The sequence below is a fragment of the Nyctereutes procyonoides genome, unplaced genomic scaffold (assembly GCF_905146905.1).
Source record: "Nyctereutes procyonoides isolate TBG_1078 unplaced genomic scaffold, NYPRO_anot_genome, whole genome shotgun sequence".
In the NCBI taxonomy this organism is placed as follows: domain Eukaryota; kingdom Metazoa; phylum Chordata; class Mammalia; order Carnivora; family Canidae; genus Nyctereutes; species Nyctereutes procyonoides.
Window position 1 is genome coordinate 33716909 of NW_026575030.1, and position 18061 is coordinate 33734969.

Genomic DNA, 18061 nt, shown 5'->3' on the forward strand with positions numbered 1-18061 from the left:
CAGTTTGGCTCTATTCTACTTTCTTCAATAAGTAAATACAATTGTTATTTTATTCTTTTTATTTTTAAGACTATTTATTTGAGAGAATACATTTTATTCTTTTTTTAAAGACTTTGAGAGAGAAAGTGAAAGAACACGAGAAGGGGGAGTGGCAGAGGGAGAGGGAGAGAGGGAGAGGGAGAGGGAGAGGGAGAAGTAGCCTACCAGCTGAACAAGGGACCTGATGTGAGGCTCCATCCCAGGACCCCTTCGATCACAACCTTATCCAAAGGCAGACGCTTAACTGACTGAGCCACTCAGGTGCCTCCAACATTTTATTCCTTATCAGCTAATTTTTCTCAGTACTTAGAATAACTTCTGGTAGACACAGTGCTCAATTAAATACTAACCACCAACATAAACTTATTACTACCTCCACATCATTGTGCTTTACAAGTTCATGTTATGCTAACTCATACTTTCAAATACTGACCAATTATTTTATCATTCTTAGTTGATATTCCATTTTTGCCAAAAAGTTCTACTACAAAATTCCAATATTACTCCACACTCATTTATTCTCAAAATATATGCCTTAAATCACTAAAGATCAAAGCCTTGCTACAACCTCCCTTTCTTAGACCTGGATGTATCTCTAAATATTTACCTATCATTTTATTTTTCCCTAAGCAGTAGAAAGAAGAGCCCTTCATTGTTTCTAAGACTACTCTCTCTCATCTGTGTTCTTAATCTTTCTACTTACTTTTTTACTTCCTGGACCTTGCCATTATCAATGTACTTCTCCTACTATCCCCTACCCCCTGCCCCAACAAAGAGAGACAAATCTCATCATAAGAACTAAAAAATCTTTTAAGAGAAATTAAGGAAACAATCCAATTTATAATTGCTTCAAAAAGAATAAATTACCTAGGAATAAGTTTAACCAAAGAGATGAAAGACCTGAAAACTATAAATACACTGATGAAAGGACAACACAAACAAATGAAAAGCTATTATCATGCTCACAGATTGAAAAAATTAGTACTGTTAAAATGTCCATAGTACCCAAAGTAATCTATAGAGTCAATGCAATCTGTATTATAAAAAGCAACAGTATTTTTCAAAGAACAAGAACAAGTAATCCTAAAACACAGAGGGTCAACAGATAACCTGAAAATATGTTCAATATCACAGATACCTGAAAATATGTCCAATATCACTAATCATCGGGTAAATACAAATCAAAACCACAATGAGATATCACCTTACACCTATGGAATGGCCAGTATCAAAAAGACAAGAAATAGTAAGTATTAGCGAGGATGCGGAGAAAAGGGAAATGTAGTGCACTATTGGTGGGAAAGTAAATTGTTGAAACTACTGTGGAAAACAGTACAGAGGTTCCTCAAAAAGTTAAAAATAGAAGTACCATGATTCAGTAATTTCACTACTGAGTATTTATCCAAAGAAAACAAAAATACTAATTTAAAAGGATACATGCACCTCTATGTTTATTGCAGTAAATTTACTGGTTACAGAAGCAACCTGAGTGTCCATAAATAGATGAATTTGGATAAAGAAGGTGTGGTGTACACATACACACACATTTATATATCAGCAACAGACTGCTGTTACTCAGTCATAAAAAAGAATGAGATCTTGCCATTTGCGACAACATGGATGGACCTAGAGAGTATTATGCTAACTAAAATAAGTCAAACGGAGAAAGACAAATACCACAGGATTTCACTTATATGTAGAATCTAAAAAACAAATGTAGAAATAAACAGAAATAGAATCACAAATACATGGAACAAATTGGTAGTTGCCCAACATTAGGGAGTTGGAGGGAAGGGTGAAAAAGGTGAAGGGGATAGGAGGTACAAACTTTCAGTTATAAAATAAGTCATGGAGATGTTAAGTGTACCATAGGGAATTTAAAAAATCAATAATATTATAGTAACACTGCACGGTGACAGATGGTAACTATACTTATTGTAGTAAGCATAGCCTAATGTATAGAATTATCTAGTCACTATGTTGTACACCTGAAACTAAAAGAACATCGTACGTCAACTATACATCAATTTTTTAAAAAAGCTTTCCGTTAACCTTCTGTAGTGGACACCACCGGAAAGCATATTCCCTTGTGCTATGGTAACAATATCCAGTTTCTAAGAACAGTAATGCCAGTCTAAGAGGCAAAGCTCTAATATTCAATGTCTCAAGAAGCAAAAAGCAATGACCTTAACAGACTGCCCCTTGACATTATCTAGGCTGTAGTTTTGGATATGGTTATAGACGCCCAGCCTTCTTTGGGTCTTGATTTCCATACCTGAACCCCCTGATATCCTTTTAAAAATTTCCTCTTAATCAAAGTTAAGTTTCTAATGTTTGCAATTCAGAGCCTGGCTGATGTGTTAGTCAACTCAGGCTGCCATAACAAAATATCACTGACTAGTAGGTAACTTAAACAGCAAACATTTCTCACAGTTCCAAGGACAGGAAGTCTAAGATCAGGGACCTAGCATCATTAGATCTGGTTGGTGAGAACTTACCAATGGCTGACTTCTTACTGTATCCACAACTCTGATGTCTCATCCTTCTTACAAGGCCACTAATCATCATGGGGCTCTAACCTCAAGACCTCATCTAAATCTAATTACCTCCCAAAGAACCATTCCTAATACCTTCAACATATCAATTTTGGGATGACAAACATTCAGCCCATAACAACTGATACATAATTCTTTCCCCTCAAATTACTCTTTCTCTTTTCTGTCTTTCCCAAGAGTAGGCCCTATTCTACTACTTTGTAACTATCCCTTCATTTAATATTTTGGAATTTGACTTCTAATCATCACTTTTACAAAATTACTGAGTCATCAGCACACTCTTCCTAACTACTAAATATATTGGTCTATTTATTAAGTTTTTTTTCTAGATTATTCCCCCTCCTTCTTATGCAATTAAAATATGTCAATCTTGAAAAATGTTCCCAGTCCCCTGCCCACTTCCCTTTCCTCTCTCCCTCCTTCTCAACCCTCCTCCTCCCCTGCCTCTTCTCTCTCTCTCTCATAACTATTCTAAATACCTCAATCCCAATTCCACATACCACCCCTGCCATTTCATAAGTTTCCAACTACAGTTCTAAAATATATGCCTGACGCACCACAATTTAAACGCCTCCATAAAAAGTTACTAGACTGAAATTAGTCAATCCACCATTCTTTACTAGCCATTCAAAAGAGAAGCATTACATACATATTCAACTCTTCCTTCCTCACTATGATATGCAAATACCAGGTAATCTACGCAGATTAATCTTTCCAAGCCTTCTACCAAATTGCCATTGTCTCTACAACCTGGTGTTCCATGGAGAATCACAATGGTTTTCTCTTTTGTCTCTTGTACCTCCAGTATATCTTACACATTTCCGTCAGAGCTATACAATGTCCTCAAATCATAGAAAGACTCAGTAGTTATTTGACTCAAAGATCCTCACTACATACTACTCTCCTCAGCATCAGCAAAGTATTCAAAAAATCCATGACTTCCCTATGAAAAGCTCATACTTGAACCACACAGGAACATTCCTTCCAGAGTTCGCAGTCCAGTGATTTTTTTCAGCCTGTAATGCCCTTTTTCCTGGACTTTCCCTCACAAACAGAAATCTCAATTCTTCTTCAAGGTTCAGCTACAAAATCAGGTCTTCTATTAAGGCTTCCTTCACTCCCAATAAAACTGCTCCTTCTTCTCTAACTCCACAATATTTTCATATTTCTAATATAAGACAATTCATTTTCCCTTGCATTATTGTTAGTAGTATTTATAAAACTTTATTACAGTTTAATAAGGATTTCATTTAATTTTCACAGCAACTCTGTAAATGAAGTATGTGGCCAACTTTAGAGTAAATGAAACAGGCAGAGAGCCTAAGTAACTGGATTTAACACACGTACATGCAGGAACACACACACTTCTAATTCCGAAATCTCCTAACAATTACATTTTACATTTATTAAGAAGAAAGACTCCAAGGCTCCTTGCATACATAGTCCTTTTGGTGTAACAGATGCTCTGTGTTTCTTTTCCCTGTTTGAAATAACCCTTTTACTTGTCTGAACTTTATCCATTCTTGAAGACACAGCTCAAAAGTTTCATCTCTATTTAGCTTTCCTTGACTCTTCTAGGCCTTACTGATCTTTTCCTTAGGCTGTATCATATACTATTTGCAATGTCTTTACAAATATCTTTTTTGGATATATTGTAAGGTGCAGTTAATCTTACAAATGGGTTTTTAAACTTGGGACCAACCACCATGTCTTATTTCATTAAAGTACCCTCTACACCACCTACCACTCGGTTGGTGCTGTATTACTTATTTCCTGATTGATGCTCAAATAGTCCCCTCATCTATCCCCTGCTCTAATTTCTAAATCCCTTATTTTTCTGCATTACAAGTATGGATCAACTGTTGTGACTAACTAAACATTATATTTTAACAGTAAATATCACTCAACCCTCTCCTGAAATTTAAAGTTCACAGGTCAAGTAAGTATTTTATACATCTGATGCAGGAAAAATCTAGAGTGACTATGTTCGATGACTGTAGAGGGCAGCAAAGCAACAGTGTTATCCCTAAAGAAAGATATGTATTTTTCTCAGGCAATTTCAAATTTGTGGGTTTATTTTTTTTTTTTAATTTTAACAGATGTTAAGATTAAAGCTTTTAGAAGACAAGAGACATTCTTGCATGATCTATACAAATTTCAAAAACTACTTATGTATTTAAACATTTTCACTATCAGCTATAAATATTACAAACTGTGTCAATGTCCAGATCCTTTCATACACATATGGAAAAATAAGTATGATGAATAATGCATGGCTTCAAAATAGCCACCATAATTGCTAATTCTTATGAATCTAAAAGTTGAAATGCTTTTTCATTAAAAAGTGTAAAAATAAACTACATACAGAAAAAAATGCCAATACTCCAGTCATTTCTTGCTAAGAATAGATGTCATCATTAGTGTTATTAATTCTAGCTTTGATATACCTTCTTTTTGTTATTTAAAATCAGTCAGGCGACCATAGGAGCTATCTTTGACATCCCACTAGTATACAACAAGCAGAAGGTAACAACTTGAAAGAGAATAGGAGTTCCTTACCATTATGCTTCAATATTAAAGTTCATTCTGGTTTTACTCTGAATTAGCCAAAACTATCATAAAATAATCATATAATTATATTTAAAATCACATATTTACAATGCCTATAAGAATGGTGAAGCTACTATAAAAGTTGATAGAACTGCATTATTTGCACATTACTCGAGGTTTTTCTTTATGGTAATTTTTTTATCTCTTTTAAGTTTAACAAGCAGAAATCAGAGATTTAGAGCAGCTGCTAGAGACATTAACATATGCAGACTCATGGTTTCATGAAAAATGCTATGATGTTTTAGCCCTGTGCCCTTAATGAGAAGGATAAAACTGTAGCTAAGTACCTTCTCCCACTTGAATCTCTTCAATAAAAAATAAGTAGAGAAGCTTTTTTTAAAATTCTGCATTTAAAATAAAGGAACCAAGGCATCTCTAAGCAGATTTAAAAACTAGACAGTTTAATGGTGTGACTTAGCCAATATTAAATTGAACTTATGGCCATGAATGATTATCTCTAATCTAAATCAAATTAGAAGGGAATTTGGAGTTCATAATGACAGGACACTTGTGAGATTAATCTTAATCTAGCCCATAATAGCTATGACTGAATTAGAAATCATATTATTAAGTTCAAAAACAATGGCCTAAGATATTTTAGTAATGACAATAACGTCTACCACAGATAACACATAGAAGTAGTTACTAGTTGAAAATTATCTCATCATTGCTTAGAAATACTAACATTTCATTAATATTTTTGTGTTTCCTCTAAATCGAAGCCATTAGAAGAATCAAGCACATTCTTAACTGTATACAATGTTCTCAACACTGAGTTGGGAGTTCTCACTGTATGCACCTACTTTTATAATTGCTTCTTGTTTTTTTTTTTTTTTTCATGTCCTTCCCAATAACAGCACTGACACATTTCCAGTACAAAACAGACTGGCTATCTTAAATTTACCGCTCTATTTCAAAAATTCAAACTCAGAGTGAGATCTGTTATACATAAAGTGAGGTATGTCACACAGAAACTGCTTACTCCTTATGTCCTGGGATAAATGATACACAACTAATTTTGCAATACTGAAGGAAAAAAAATTGTATTACCCCTAGAAGGTCAATGTTACTAACATCTCTGATTCAAAATGGTAAGACAATGAGTAAAGAGAACTAAACAGAGAAAAAAGCATGTTTAGAAAACAGAAAAGCCAATGAAGAACTATCTCATCAAGCAACATCTTTAAAACCTACCAACCTCTTCCAGTTTAGTATATTTATAATATACAGGTACAAGAGAATATGAAAAAAAATATATATATATACATATATATATTCATTCCCTCTATCTTGGAAGGTGGGCATAGGAATGTCAAAATAGGAATAATACTAAATATACAAACCTAAGGATCTATTTTCTAGCGTACTCTGTAAAACATAGCTCCTGCAACATAAAAGGTATTACGCAAAAAAAAAAAGAATCTTTAAAGAGTTTGTATAACAGGCTATTTTATGGAAGAATTTCTTAGACTATGAATAAACTAATGCACAGAGTAACTTTACATATAAAGGCGTTACAGCATTAGTTTTTCCTATTCCCAAGTCTATTTAACCACAGCACTTTCTCCCAGAAACATATCTTCTGAGACTTCCATTCCACAGAAATACTTTGGCAAACATTGCTCTAAACCTAAAAACATGAAGAAAAATAAATAGAATGTGCATGCTTTTCCCTCTAATGACCGTATTTCACATACATTATTAAACACAGAAGAGGGTAGGCCTCCAGGGACTAAGGAATGAAAGATATCTAGGATCAGATAAGAAATAAAATCAAGTTCAGAAGAGTTTCATAGTTACTATAGCTATTATTCTATTTTACTATTTTATTTCAACATGGAAGATGAAACCACATATTCTTTTGATGCCACTTATCATAAAACAAATTTGGGCAAGTTCTTAAACAGTTAATAGGAAAAAAAAAACAAATCTATACAGTTTGAAAAATTATTTGTGCTTATTCTGTGATACGTGTTATGATATATACAGTGAACCCTGATGCAGGATCTTTACTACAAAGAGCACATATCACCAAACAACATAATATAAAGAGTAACTACTTTAGAAAGAAGAAAAGCTCACTTTCAGCAAGAAGTGATGAGAAAAGGCTTCACAGAGAAAATTAACCTTAAAACATACACGTCAGATTTTGAGTAGGTAGGCAGGAAGAGTAATGACATCTTAGGTCTTCTAAGTAAGGACCACAGAAAGGCACAACCTACTTCAGAGATTTGTAGAGTTTAGACCTGCACTGACCAATATGGTAGCCTCCAGCCACAACAGACTACTGAGCAGGAAACAGTTTAAATAATCTGTGGAGCGCCTGGCTGGCTCAGTCACTGAAACATAGGCCTCAGGTCAAGATCTCAGGGTCCTGGGATTAAGCCCCATATCAGACTCCCTGCTTGGTGGGGAACTGGCTTGTCCCTCTCCCCAGGCCTCTCCCCCTGCTTGTGCTTGCATGAGCACATGTGTGCTGTCAAGTAAATAAAATCTTTAAAAAAAAAAAAAATCTCTAAGTGTAAATTACACACCAAATTTCAAAGACTTACTATGAAAGAAAATGTAAACTATCTCAATTTTTAGTAGCAAGTTGCACAATGAAGTGATATTTTGGTTATGCTGTGTTAAATAAAAATATTACTAAGGTTAATATCACCTGTTCCTTTTATTATTTTTAATGTTGGTATCAAGATAACTTAAAATGACCTATATGGCTCATATTACATTTCTGTTGGACAGTGCTGGATTAGATTAGATTTCACTGTTAAACTCTTGAAATAAAGAAATTTGAGTGTCTACTACATGTATATGCCAATGTGTAATGTTCTGATATATTAGTGAACAAAACAGTGGAATATATTTCTTTTGGAAGAGGAAATACATCTGGTCAAATCATAAATTAAAATTCTGTAATAAATAACACTAATAGAGGTAAGAATCATCTGAAGATGTCTCTCAAAACACAAATGTCGCAAACCCCTATCTCCATATCCACCTCTCTTGCAAAAATTGTTGATCCAGGCAGTCCACAGTGGAGCCTGGAATGTTGTTTGAAAAAGATTCCTTAGTAACTCAGATATGAACCCACCTGTACACCCTGCTTCTGCTGACCCTGGCTAGCTGAGAACAGCGATTTATAGCCCCTCCCCCCTTTATTTACTCTGAATAATCCTAGACTGAGAGCTCGTAAAAAGCCTCCATTCAGTGACAAGCCATCCTATTTAAAATAAGAACAACTTTCTTTTTAACCATTAAAGAAAATCAAAGTTAAAAAAAAAAAAAACACTCCACTATCTATAGAGCCACATGTATAATTTTCTATCTTGTACCCAGAAAATAATCATCTGAAGTGCTGAAAAGCATACTACCAATTCTTAGCCACTTAATCCAGGTATGAGCTGGCATATTTTTACACATATGCCTCAAAGTCCAGTTTATGAATATCTACTCACAAAGCAACAGATAGTTTTTTCCTACTCATCTTAATTAGCAGATGACTGTTGGGCAGTAAGTAGGTTACAAGAAAAACAATCTCCCTGGATGCTATATCAAAGAGAATACACAAAATTCAGATTAAGTCTGCATACAATATCCTTTCTCAAATAACTACAGTAATTGGAATAAAGGTGTATCTAAGGTCATAAGGGGCAACTCTCACTAAAATTTTAAATTAATGACCGAGGGTATAATAAGTGAGTCATTTAGGAAAAACTTAAAGCTCACCTTTGATAAAGGATCCACCACAAATTTTATTCAAATAAATGATTAGATTTGTCAGAACCTATTATAAACATAGAAATATTAAGTTTTATGAAATTCAGTTAAAGATACAGATTCAAGACTTTAAAGAATTTCTCATAAAAAAAGTAATCATAAGTATGATATTTATGATACTTAGATTTCTGGATCTGAATATAATTATCTTTAGTAGTCATTCTATTACTAACTTAAGGATTATCTGATTTTATGCTAAATTTATACATTAATAGCCATTATTAAAGGTCGTATTTTTCTTAACTAGTCTTTACTATGAATTGCTATAAGCACCTCAATACATTATAGAATATGCTATAAAAATGTTACTCTTTAATTTTAAAAGGGCAAATTATAAAATACTCCATTTTTTAACAAAGATATCCCATCCAGCTTCTTTTCAGCAATTTTCAAATAATAGGCAGTAAGCCATAAGTTTTACTTCTTAACTATACTGATGTAACACGTACATCAGAGTTGCTCAATCACTAAATTAAATATATATATAAATATATATAAGCATAAGTGAAATGAAGAAGTTAAGATGGTAAACACACATATGCACACAGAAATATATAACTGCCCAGCTTTTTCAATTCCAATTTCTAATGCTGTAGCTAAATGCAAGAATGGAAGATGTGGGTCTTTTTTGCTTGCTTCTAAATTTGATTCACTTTCCAATTATATCTGTTCATGATGCAGAAAGATTTATATGGGTAGTATGTATTATAGGCCCCAATCTGATATTATCAGTGACTTGATAAAATAGACTTAATTATGACCTTTCCTCCCAACTGTGCATTTTCAATATAAACACTAACATTCCAAGCAACCTTATGGAACTGCCAAATCATTAAATGCATTCTACATCATCAAGGGAAGATTCAACGTGGTTCCAAACAAATACGCAAGTTAATTTCACTGTATCTCAACATTCTGAAAATTGGTCTTCTGAATATTTATATGAAGTAAATTTAACAAATATTTAAGGAACACTGACTGTATTATACACTCAAAATAAAGATATGAAGGCAAATAGAGTAAATCAATTACCTTGAAAACCCAATTATTCCAGACATCAGGGCAGAATTTAAGAATGACAAATACAAGGCAGGTTAGTTTATTAGGTGCAATCTAAAAAATGCTAACATTTGAAAGTTTACTATACTGCATGTACCCTAAGTGTTTTATTTTATTCTTTGATTTAATCCTCTCAACAACTCTATGGGCAAGGTGATATCTTTTTGTTTGTTTATGTTGAAAACCCTTAAGTTTACTGAGGTTAAATAACTTGCCAAGGATTCAAAAACCTAGTAAGTGGCAGCCTTTTTTCAAAATCAAACTATTTAGTATCTAAACCATAAAGAGCAGAAAGAGACAGTGAACTTGTACTATCTACCAAAATGTCTAACCTCAGTAAGATCTGAATCAACTTTTTAAATTTTTTTTAAAGATGCATTTATTTATTTGAGAGGCGGGGGCAGAGGGAGTGAGAGTGGGAGAAGAACCCAATGGGGCTTGATCCTCACACCTTGAAACCAAGACCCGAGGGAATCAAGAGTTGGATGCTCAACCAATTGAGCCGCCCAGGCACCCCTCAACTGATTTTTTAAAAAGTAATTTTTCTCAGTTCACATTCATAGATCTTTAACTAATGAGTTAGGTATCCCTCTTCTGAACAACCCCACAGTACCTCATGCAGATCTCTATCACAAACACTAGACTATCCTATGAGCAACTATTTCCTTCATGTCTAGCATCACAGTGCTGTAAGCTCCTTGAAGCCAGGACTCTGCTTTACCAGTGCTTATGTCCCCAAGTGCCTATCAAGTGCCAGGAATACAGAAAGTACTGTAAGCGCTGTTAAAGATTCAATATAACATCAGATCTTTTTTATCATCTTTTAACATCTTCAGGTAAAACCTTGATGAAAATGGAAAATCAGAGAATCCTAGATTCAAGTAGGAACTGACAAAGGCCAAAAAGTCTTTGCCTTCTCCTTTACTGATACCGTATTCCTGCTAATATTCTCTCTTTCAAGAAAAATGTTGGAAGGAAAGTGAGATAAAACTCATCACCTATGAATTATTGCCATCATAAAGAAATCTGCCTGAAACTAATGTAACATTGTGTGTTAACTCTATTTCAAGGAAAGAAAGAAAGAAAGAGAAAGAAAGAAAGAGAAATCCCAAGTAACAAGCTTTAAATAAATAAGATTTATTAAGTCACATGGTAATGTAAATCTAGTCCCTTTGACCTTTATACCTAGGAATTTCTTAGGCTTAAAAAACAACCTACAGGGGATCCCTGGGTGGCACAGCGGTTTGGCGCCTGCCTTTGGCCCAGGGCGCGATCCTGGAGACCCGGGATCGAATCCCACGTCGGGCTCCCCGGTGCATGGAGCCTGCTTCTCCCTCCGCCTGTGTCTCTGCCTCTCTCTCTCTCTCTGTGACTATCATAAGTAAAAAAAAAAAAAAAACAAACAAACAAAAAAAACCCCACAATCTACAGTTTGTAAACCTTTTAAAACTTCAGTTCTTCAATTAAGACAGTGTACACTCTCAAAACAACAAAAATGATGTAATTTTTTACAGCTTTCAGAATATCAAGTCTACCAGTTCCAAGAGTTTTTTTTTTTTTTAGCAAGTAAACATTACCTTGCACTAATAGATAATATTGCAGATGTTGAGCATAGTTAAGGTCGTGCTAAATTCACATAAGCAACATATCAAAAAATAGCAGCAAAATGAAAAAAAAAATCTGTATGTGTTGAACAAGTAAACCATTCTGATTAACAAATCCTCAAATAATCATCTCTTTAAAGCCTAAAAATCTTTCCAACTCTGAACTATTCAAGCAATAGTACACACAAAACCTTATCAGTACTACGAATGTCAAATCAACAACAAGTTACATGAAGAAAATCAAAATTCTACCTCCATACTTATTAAGCATCCATAGTCAGGGCAACTGTGCCCTACTCAAAGACTGAATTCTAAAATAGAGGAAGGTTGATGGAAAAAAAAAAAAACTTGTCATAAGGGCTCACAAATTAGGGTGTTATCAACACTATAAGCCAGAAAAGGAAGCTCTTTAGAAGAACAGTGCACACAGGAACACAAAGCTAGTGCCTGTCTCTACGACCACAAGCAGAATTGACTCTAGAAACTTCAATTCCCACCTGCTCTAAATCACAGCCCATTAGACCATATCACTTGAATTTTTAAGTCTTCAAATAAAAATATCAAGCCCCTCTAAGGGGATATTATCAAAGACGTTAAAAAAGATTCTTCTTCCACATGAAATCCATGTTCCTTCAAAGTAGTCAAGCCTTCATCTGTACAAGCACTATGAAACTACTCAAATTCTATATGCCTGATTATCTGCCCATATTACCTAGTTTCATTCAGCCTTCTAGAAGGCTTTGATCAGAGAGAGAAGCTTTTATTAGAGATACAAATAATATTCACTCGGTCCTTAACACGATCTTAAGTCAGGCTAGTAAACTGTTAACACCCCCCTCCAACTTTACCCAACTGTAATCCACAATCCTCCCTAATGGAAAAGAACGGCACACAAATTCAACTTAAATCTTGCATCCGTTTAAAGTAACAGCACTGGGCAGCCCGGGGGCTCAGCGGTTTAGCACCTGCCTTCAGCCCCGGGCGTGATCCTGGAGACCCGGGATCGAGTCCCACGTCGGGCTCCCTGCGTGGAGCCTGCTTCTCCCGCTGCCTGGGTCTCTCTCTCTCTCGTGAATAAATAAATATATATATATATATATATATAAATATATATATTAGAAATAAAAGGAGGTAACAGCATCAAGAATTGTGTCCTGGAACCAAACAGCCGGGGAGTGGGTAGCTAAAGAAACCATGTAGATCAGACAACACGCCATTCATCACACTATCCTCTGCGAATCAGAAAACTGCCATTACACTGCCTGAAACGCGCGGGGAATCGGTAGAGGACTTTCCCGGCCCGTAAGGGGCACTCAACCTCCTGAAAACTCTGCCTCCCTCACGACCAACTACCCCGACACACGTCCCGGAACAGGACGCTCTTTCTTCCAAATCACACCACCCCAGAAATCTGCACACACGTCGCCCTCTAACAAATAGTCAAAACTTGGCTTGCGTCTACGGTTCCACTAAACACCGACCCGACAGCAGCAGCCTCCTGTGCCGATCGAAACGTCTTGGGTAGACCCAATCCCTACGCAAGCGTTAAGTTTTTTGCTTCTCCACCTTCCTCCGCCACCTAAGAGTCTTAGAATGAATAACTTCCTGCAGCGGGTCCGGTGGACCAAACCACAGCGCTCACCCCCAGGGACCCGCGGCCTCCTTCCCCCATCACCGCCTTCCACTAATGATCACTTACGTCCGGCTCCCGTGCGTGAGAGGCCAGATTGGGGGCTTTTTTTTTTTTTTTTTTTTTTTTTTTAGCACGATCCTTAACAAGTGCACTTGTAATCTCCGACAACACCTACGAACGGAATTTACAGAGAGACTAACTCCCAGATGCGACAGGAAAGCTGCAACGGAAGATGAGGCAAGAAGAAAAGAGGCCGGGAGGAGGCGTGGGGTCGGTTTGGATCAAACAGCCGGGGCGCAGAGGATGCCACCAGGCAGGTGACACCTAAATCAAAGTCCTGGAGGACAAACAAGGTTCGCTTTAAAAAAAAAAAAATAAAATGATTTTTTTAATTAAAAAAAAAAAAAAAAAGCACGGCCAGCGTGAGGGGCAGGCGTCCCACGGACTGGAGGGCAGCGACGGGCTCAGTGCAAAGCGAGCCGGGGGGCTGCCAGGACGGCACCGGCCGCAGGGGATGCTGCAGGGGCCGAACGCGGTACCTTCTCCCCGTGGGGGGCGGGGGGGGCGGGAGCCGCAGGCTTCCTCCCGTCGGGCTCCGGTCCCTAAAGGTACCCGGGCTCAGGGCTCAAGTTTCACCGGGGGAAGAAAGGGAGCAGCAAAGGCGCAGCCCCGCAGCCCGCGCTCGCGGCCTCCCCCCGCCGGGAGCGAGGAGGTAACGGTCCCCGGAGCAGCCCGGGGCGCCCCCCGCGCCCCCCGCGCCCGGGGGAGGCGGAGGCGGAGGGGGAGGCGGAGGGGGAGGGGAGCGGCGGCGCAGCGCCCGCCCGCCCGCCCCGGCCCTTCCCCGGCCTCGCCCCGGGGCGCGCCGAAAAGTTTGCAGCCCGAGTCCGCGGCTCCCGCTCGCGCAGCCAACCGCCGAGCACACCCGCCCCGCCGCCCCGGGGCCGCCCAGGTCCACCTACCGCAGAGCCGGGAGAAGAGCAGCAGCGGGAAGAGCAGCAGCAGCAGCGGCGGCGGCGGCGGCGGCGTCGGGGGCGGCAGCGGGAGCCCGGCCCCGGGGGGGGAAGCGGAGGAAAGTTGTGCTTTGCCGCCCGCGGGACACAGCGGGGCCGGCCCCGGGGTCCGCGCCATCCCCCCCGCCCCCCCGGCTCCCCCGGCTCCCCCGGCTCCCCCGGCGCCTTCGGCTCTGGGCGGCGGCGGCGGCGGCGGCTGCGGCGGCTGCGGCGCGCGCGTCCCCAACTCCCAGCTCTCGGGCCGTCGCCGCCGGCGGACACCAGCCGAGCGCTCACGGCCGCCCCGACTCCGCCGCCGCCGTCGCCGTCGCCGTCGCCGACGCCACTGCCGAGGCTGAGGCAGGAGCCGCCCGCCGCCGCCGCCGCCACTCCCCTCCCTCCCCTCCCCCAGGCGCCCGCCCGCCTCCAACTCCTGGGAACTCGGAACGCACCACCCCGCCCGCGCGGGAGGGGGAGAGGAAGCCGACCCTCGCAGCCGGCGCCGGCGCTCCCCCGCCCCGCGCGACTCGGGCTCCCGTCTGGCCGCCGACTGCCAGCCGCGTCCCCCCCCGCCCCGCCCTCCCACACGCGCTCCTCCCCCTGCCAGGAAAAAAAAAAAAAAAAAGAAAATCTCAGCTCTCCACTTTGATAACGGGTCTCTCTCTCCCTAAGCAGGGCTTTCGGGCGGACTGGAAAATCCGGACGAGGTTAGTAGGCCCCGCCCCCCGCTCCTGCCTGGGCCCCGCCCCGTCCCCCCCTTCCCAGGCTTCCCGATGGTCTCGCCCACTCCGCCCCTCGCGGGTCCACCGCGGCCGCGGCGCACTCGGAGGCGGAGGGCGGCGGGGCGGCGGGACGGCGGGGCTCTCCCTCCGCGGGGGAGGGCGGGATGGGGTCGCCCTCCCGCCGCCCGCGCGCGGGGTCCCTGCCTCGGAGGCTGAACGTCGCCCGCGGCGCGAGGCGCCTCCCCTCGCCGCCGGGCGCAGGGGCTGGAGCACACACTTGGCTCCTTCCTGCTTCCCGGGACGGCGGCGCCCTCCGACCCCCCTCCCCCCCCGGCTCGCGGCCGCGCTCCCCGCAGCCCGCCGAGGCTCCTGGCCCAGGCGGCCTTTCTCGCTCCTCCGTCCCGGGAGGGCGGCCTGCTGGGGGGGTCGGCGGGGCCGGGCGAGAAGCGGGGCCCCGGGAGGGCTGCGTCCCCGCGGGGACTGGCCCCAGGAGGCCACCACGGGTTGCCCCCCCGCCCCCCGGAGCGCGTCGAGTGCGGCGCTGCTGTTTGCTCCGGTTTGGTCCCTTTGCACGTTCGCACGAGTGATTTCGCTGTCACTCCTCCCTGCCTGTTGCCCCGGAGCCGGTCGCGGGGCGGCGACCTCGCGGAGTGTGCGGCGTCGGCCCGTGGGGAGGTCCGGGAGCAGCCCGAGCGTCCCCCCCAAGCCCCGCGCCCAGCCCCGCGCCCAGCCCCGCGCCCAGCCCCGCGCCCAGCCCCGCGCCCGACCTTGACGCCGCCGCCGCCGCCCGCGGAGCTGCAGGGGCGCTGGGCACTCGGCGCCGTCCCGGGGGCGGAAGGGGCGCGCACGGCCTCGGCCGGGACGCCGGGAGTTTTATGTGGGTCCCCGTGTCCCCACCCGGTAGCCGTGAACGAGCTCCAGTGAGGGGGAAAGGCGAGCGAGGTTCTGGGCGCCTGTCGTCGCAGCCCAAGTAATGCTCGCCTGCCGCCGAGGTCACGCCCCTTGCATCACTCGGGCCCCGCGTCCCCCCGTCCCCCCACGGGGTTACAAGGCCGCCTGCACTGCCCCGCGGCCGCGCGCCCCTGCCCCTGCCCGCCGCGCTCTTCCCTCTCAACTTCCGCCTCCCATCCTGTCTCCCAGCGATCGTTTAGTGCCTCTTCCTCCCCTCCACACCCCTTTCTCCCTCTCCCTCTCTCTCTCCCCCCCCTCTTCCTCCCTCCCCCTCCCTCCCCCTGCCGGCCCGGCCCCGGCGCCCCCCCTCGCAGCCTGCCTCCTGCAGCCGCCCCTTGCCGTCGCCTACCCTCAGGCCGCCCTCTAAGAACACACCCTGTCCCGCGTCTCTCCCGGAGATCCCCCTGATGATGATCATAATTGACGAAATGTAGCTATTGTGACATTCCTCAGCTGTGCTGACACCATCGATTCCCTGGAGAAAATTTCTTTTCCTTATTTTCTCATTGTCTAAACCTAATTTCACTGCTAAATTTAGACAGAGCCCACTGTGCAGCGACTAGCTAATTATCTGTTTAGATAGCACTTCAACACGTTGTTGAGAGCCAGTTAAATGTTAAACAACCAAAAATCTTAATATCGCCAGCCAATTCCATTCCCCTGGCCTTCCCCCTGACGGTTCCAGTTTCCAGAGAAAGTAATTTAGCCAACATTTGAAAAGGTGCCAAAGGCTTAGTATGGGGGGCCATTGTGCGATTGCGTACAGAGACCGTGAGGGATTAGCAGGTTTACTGCTTCTCAGAAGGATGATGTGGAGCTTTAAAAACTATATTTTCTCCATATTTTGAGAAATTGGATTAGTGACATGCTATGATTATATTCTTCTCTGACCTAAAGTGAAGAGAGAGCCTGGAAGAGCAGTATCTATAGATATCCTATAAGCATTAAAAGAGCACTATGCTAGTATTTTGTGTGTATGACGCATTGTGTCTAATATTAACTAATCATTTGTGTTGATATAGAATCTTTGGCCAGAGATGTCAAAGCACAGGCTTACTTCTCATGGAAGGTAGCAATTACTATTATCCCTACCTGATGAGGAGAGGAACCTAGGCACAGAGGTTAATGGAAAATCCTACAAGCCACATGTGGTGGTTTTCCTGCCAGACCCAAGTTCTTTTTTTTTTTTTTTATAAATTTTTATTTATTCATGATAGTCACAGAGAGAGAGAGAGAGAGAGAGAGAGAGAGAGGCAGAGACACAGGCAGAGGGAGAAGCAGGCTCCATGCACCGGGGAGCCCGACGTGGGATTCGATCCCGGGTCTCCAGGATCGCGCCCTGGGCCAAAGGCAGGCGCCAAACCGCTGCGCCACCCAGGGATCCCCAGACCCAAGTCCTTGCCTTCCGATGGGCACCACTGACCTCTCAAGATTCCTTTTAAAGTCAGAAACAAATTTACTGAGGTTACTCAAATTTTTACTTCCTAAGCTTCCAGTCTTAAATTACACTGTTCTCAAATGAAGACATACTCACCCCAAGCCTTCCTGTTGGAAATTAGTACTAACTGCAGAATGAGATTGTATATGATACAGTTCATTTTCTTTTGATATTTCCTCCAGAAATATTGTTGAATGTAAAACAAAAACAAAAAAAATTTATCATGGGAGTGTTACTGTGCTTTATACCATTTTAGTCGTCTAACTTTACAGATAAGTTCACCTTTATTGTTTGAGTGACAGACTGGTTCAGAAATAATTATAGCTAACTTATTAATATTTCTGGCACCATTAAATCCAAAGTATGCATGTATTTTCGAAGAAGAAAATTATCTGAACAAAAGGCAACATGATCCTACTGCCAACAATGACTTCATTGTTTTGGGTTAAGAGTACTGATGGTGTCCATCCCACTTTCAGCCTCAAAGACTGTTGGCCAATTATCGAGGTTCATTAACTCTTAACTAAAAAACAAAGGTTGACATCTTAACAAAGAAGTAATTATGTACAGTGCTGGGCATTTTACATTTACTCAAATAATACAAATTAAAGGTTTGAGACTATTATTAGAATTTCATAGCTGACTCTGAAACAAAGAAAGTATTTTATAGTGAAGGTGGGCCAT

The 18061-nt window shown here is 42.1% G+C and overlaps 1 protein-coding gene across 2 annotated transcripts in view; it reads right to left on the reverse strand.

Moving 5' to 3' along the window:
• The window catches only part of NECTIN3 (nectin cell adhesion molecule 3), a 117055-nt gene extending 102650 nt beyond the window's left edge, over positions 1-14405 (reverse strand). For both annotated transcript variants that reach the window (XM_055316190.1, XM_055316189.1), the window contains exon 1: positions 14237-14405. In XM_055316190.1, coding sequence (XP_055172165.1) covers positions 14237-14405 — 169 coding nt within the window. The remainder of the gene's footprint in view (positions 1-14236) is intronic.
• Between the last annotated feature and the right edge of the window lie 3656 nt (positions 14406-18061).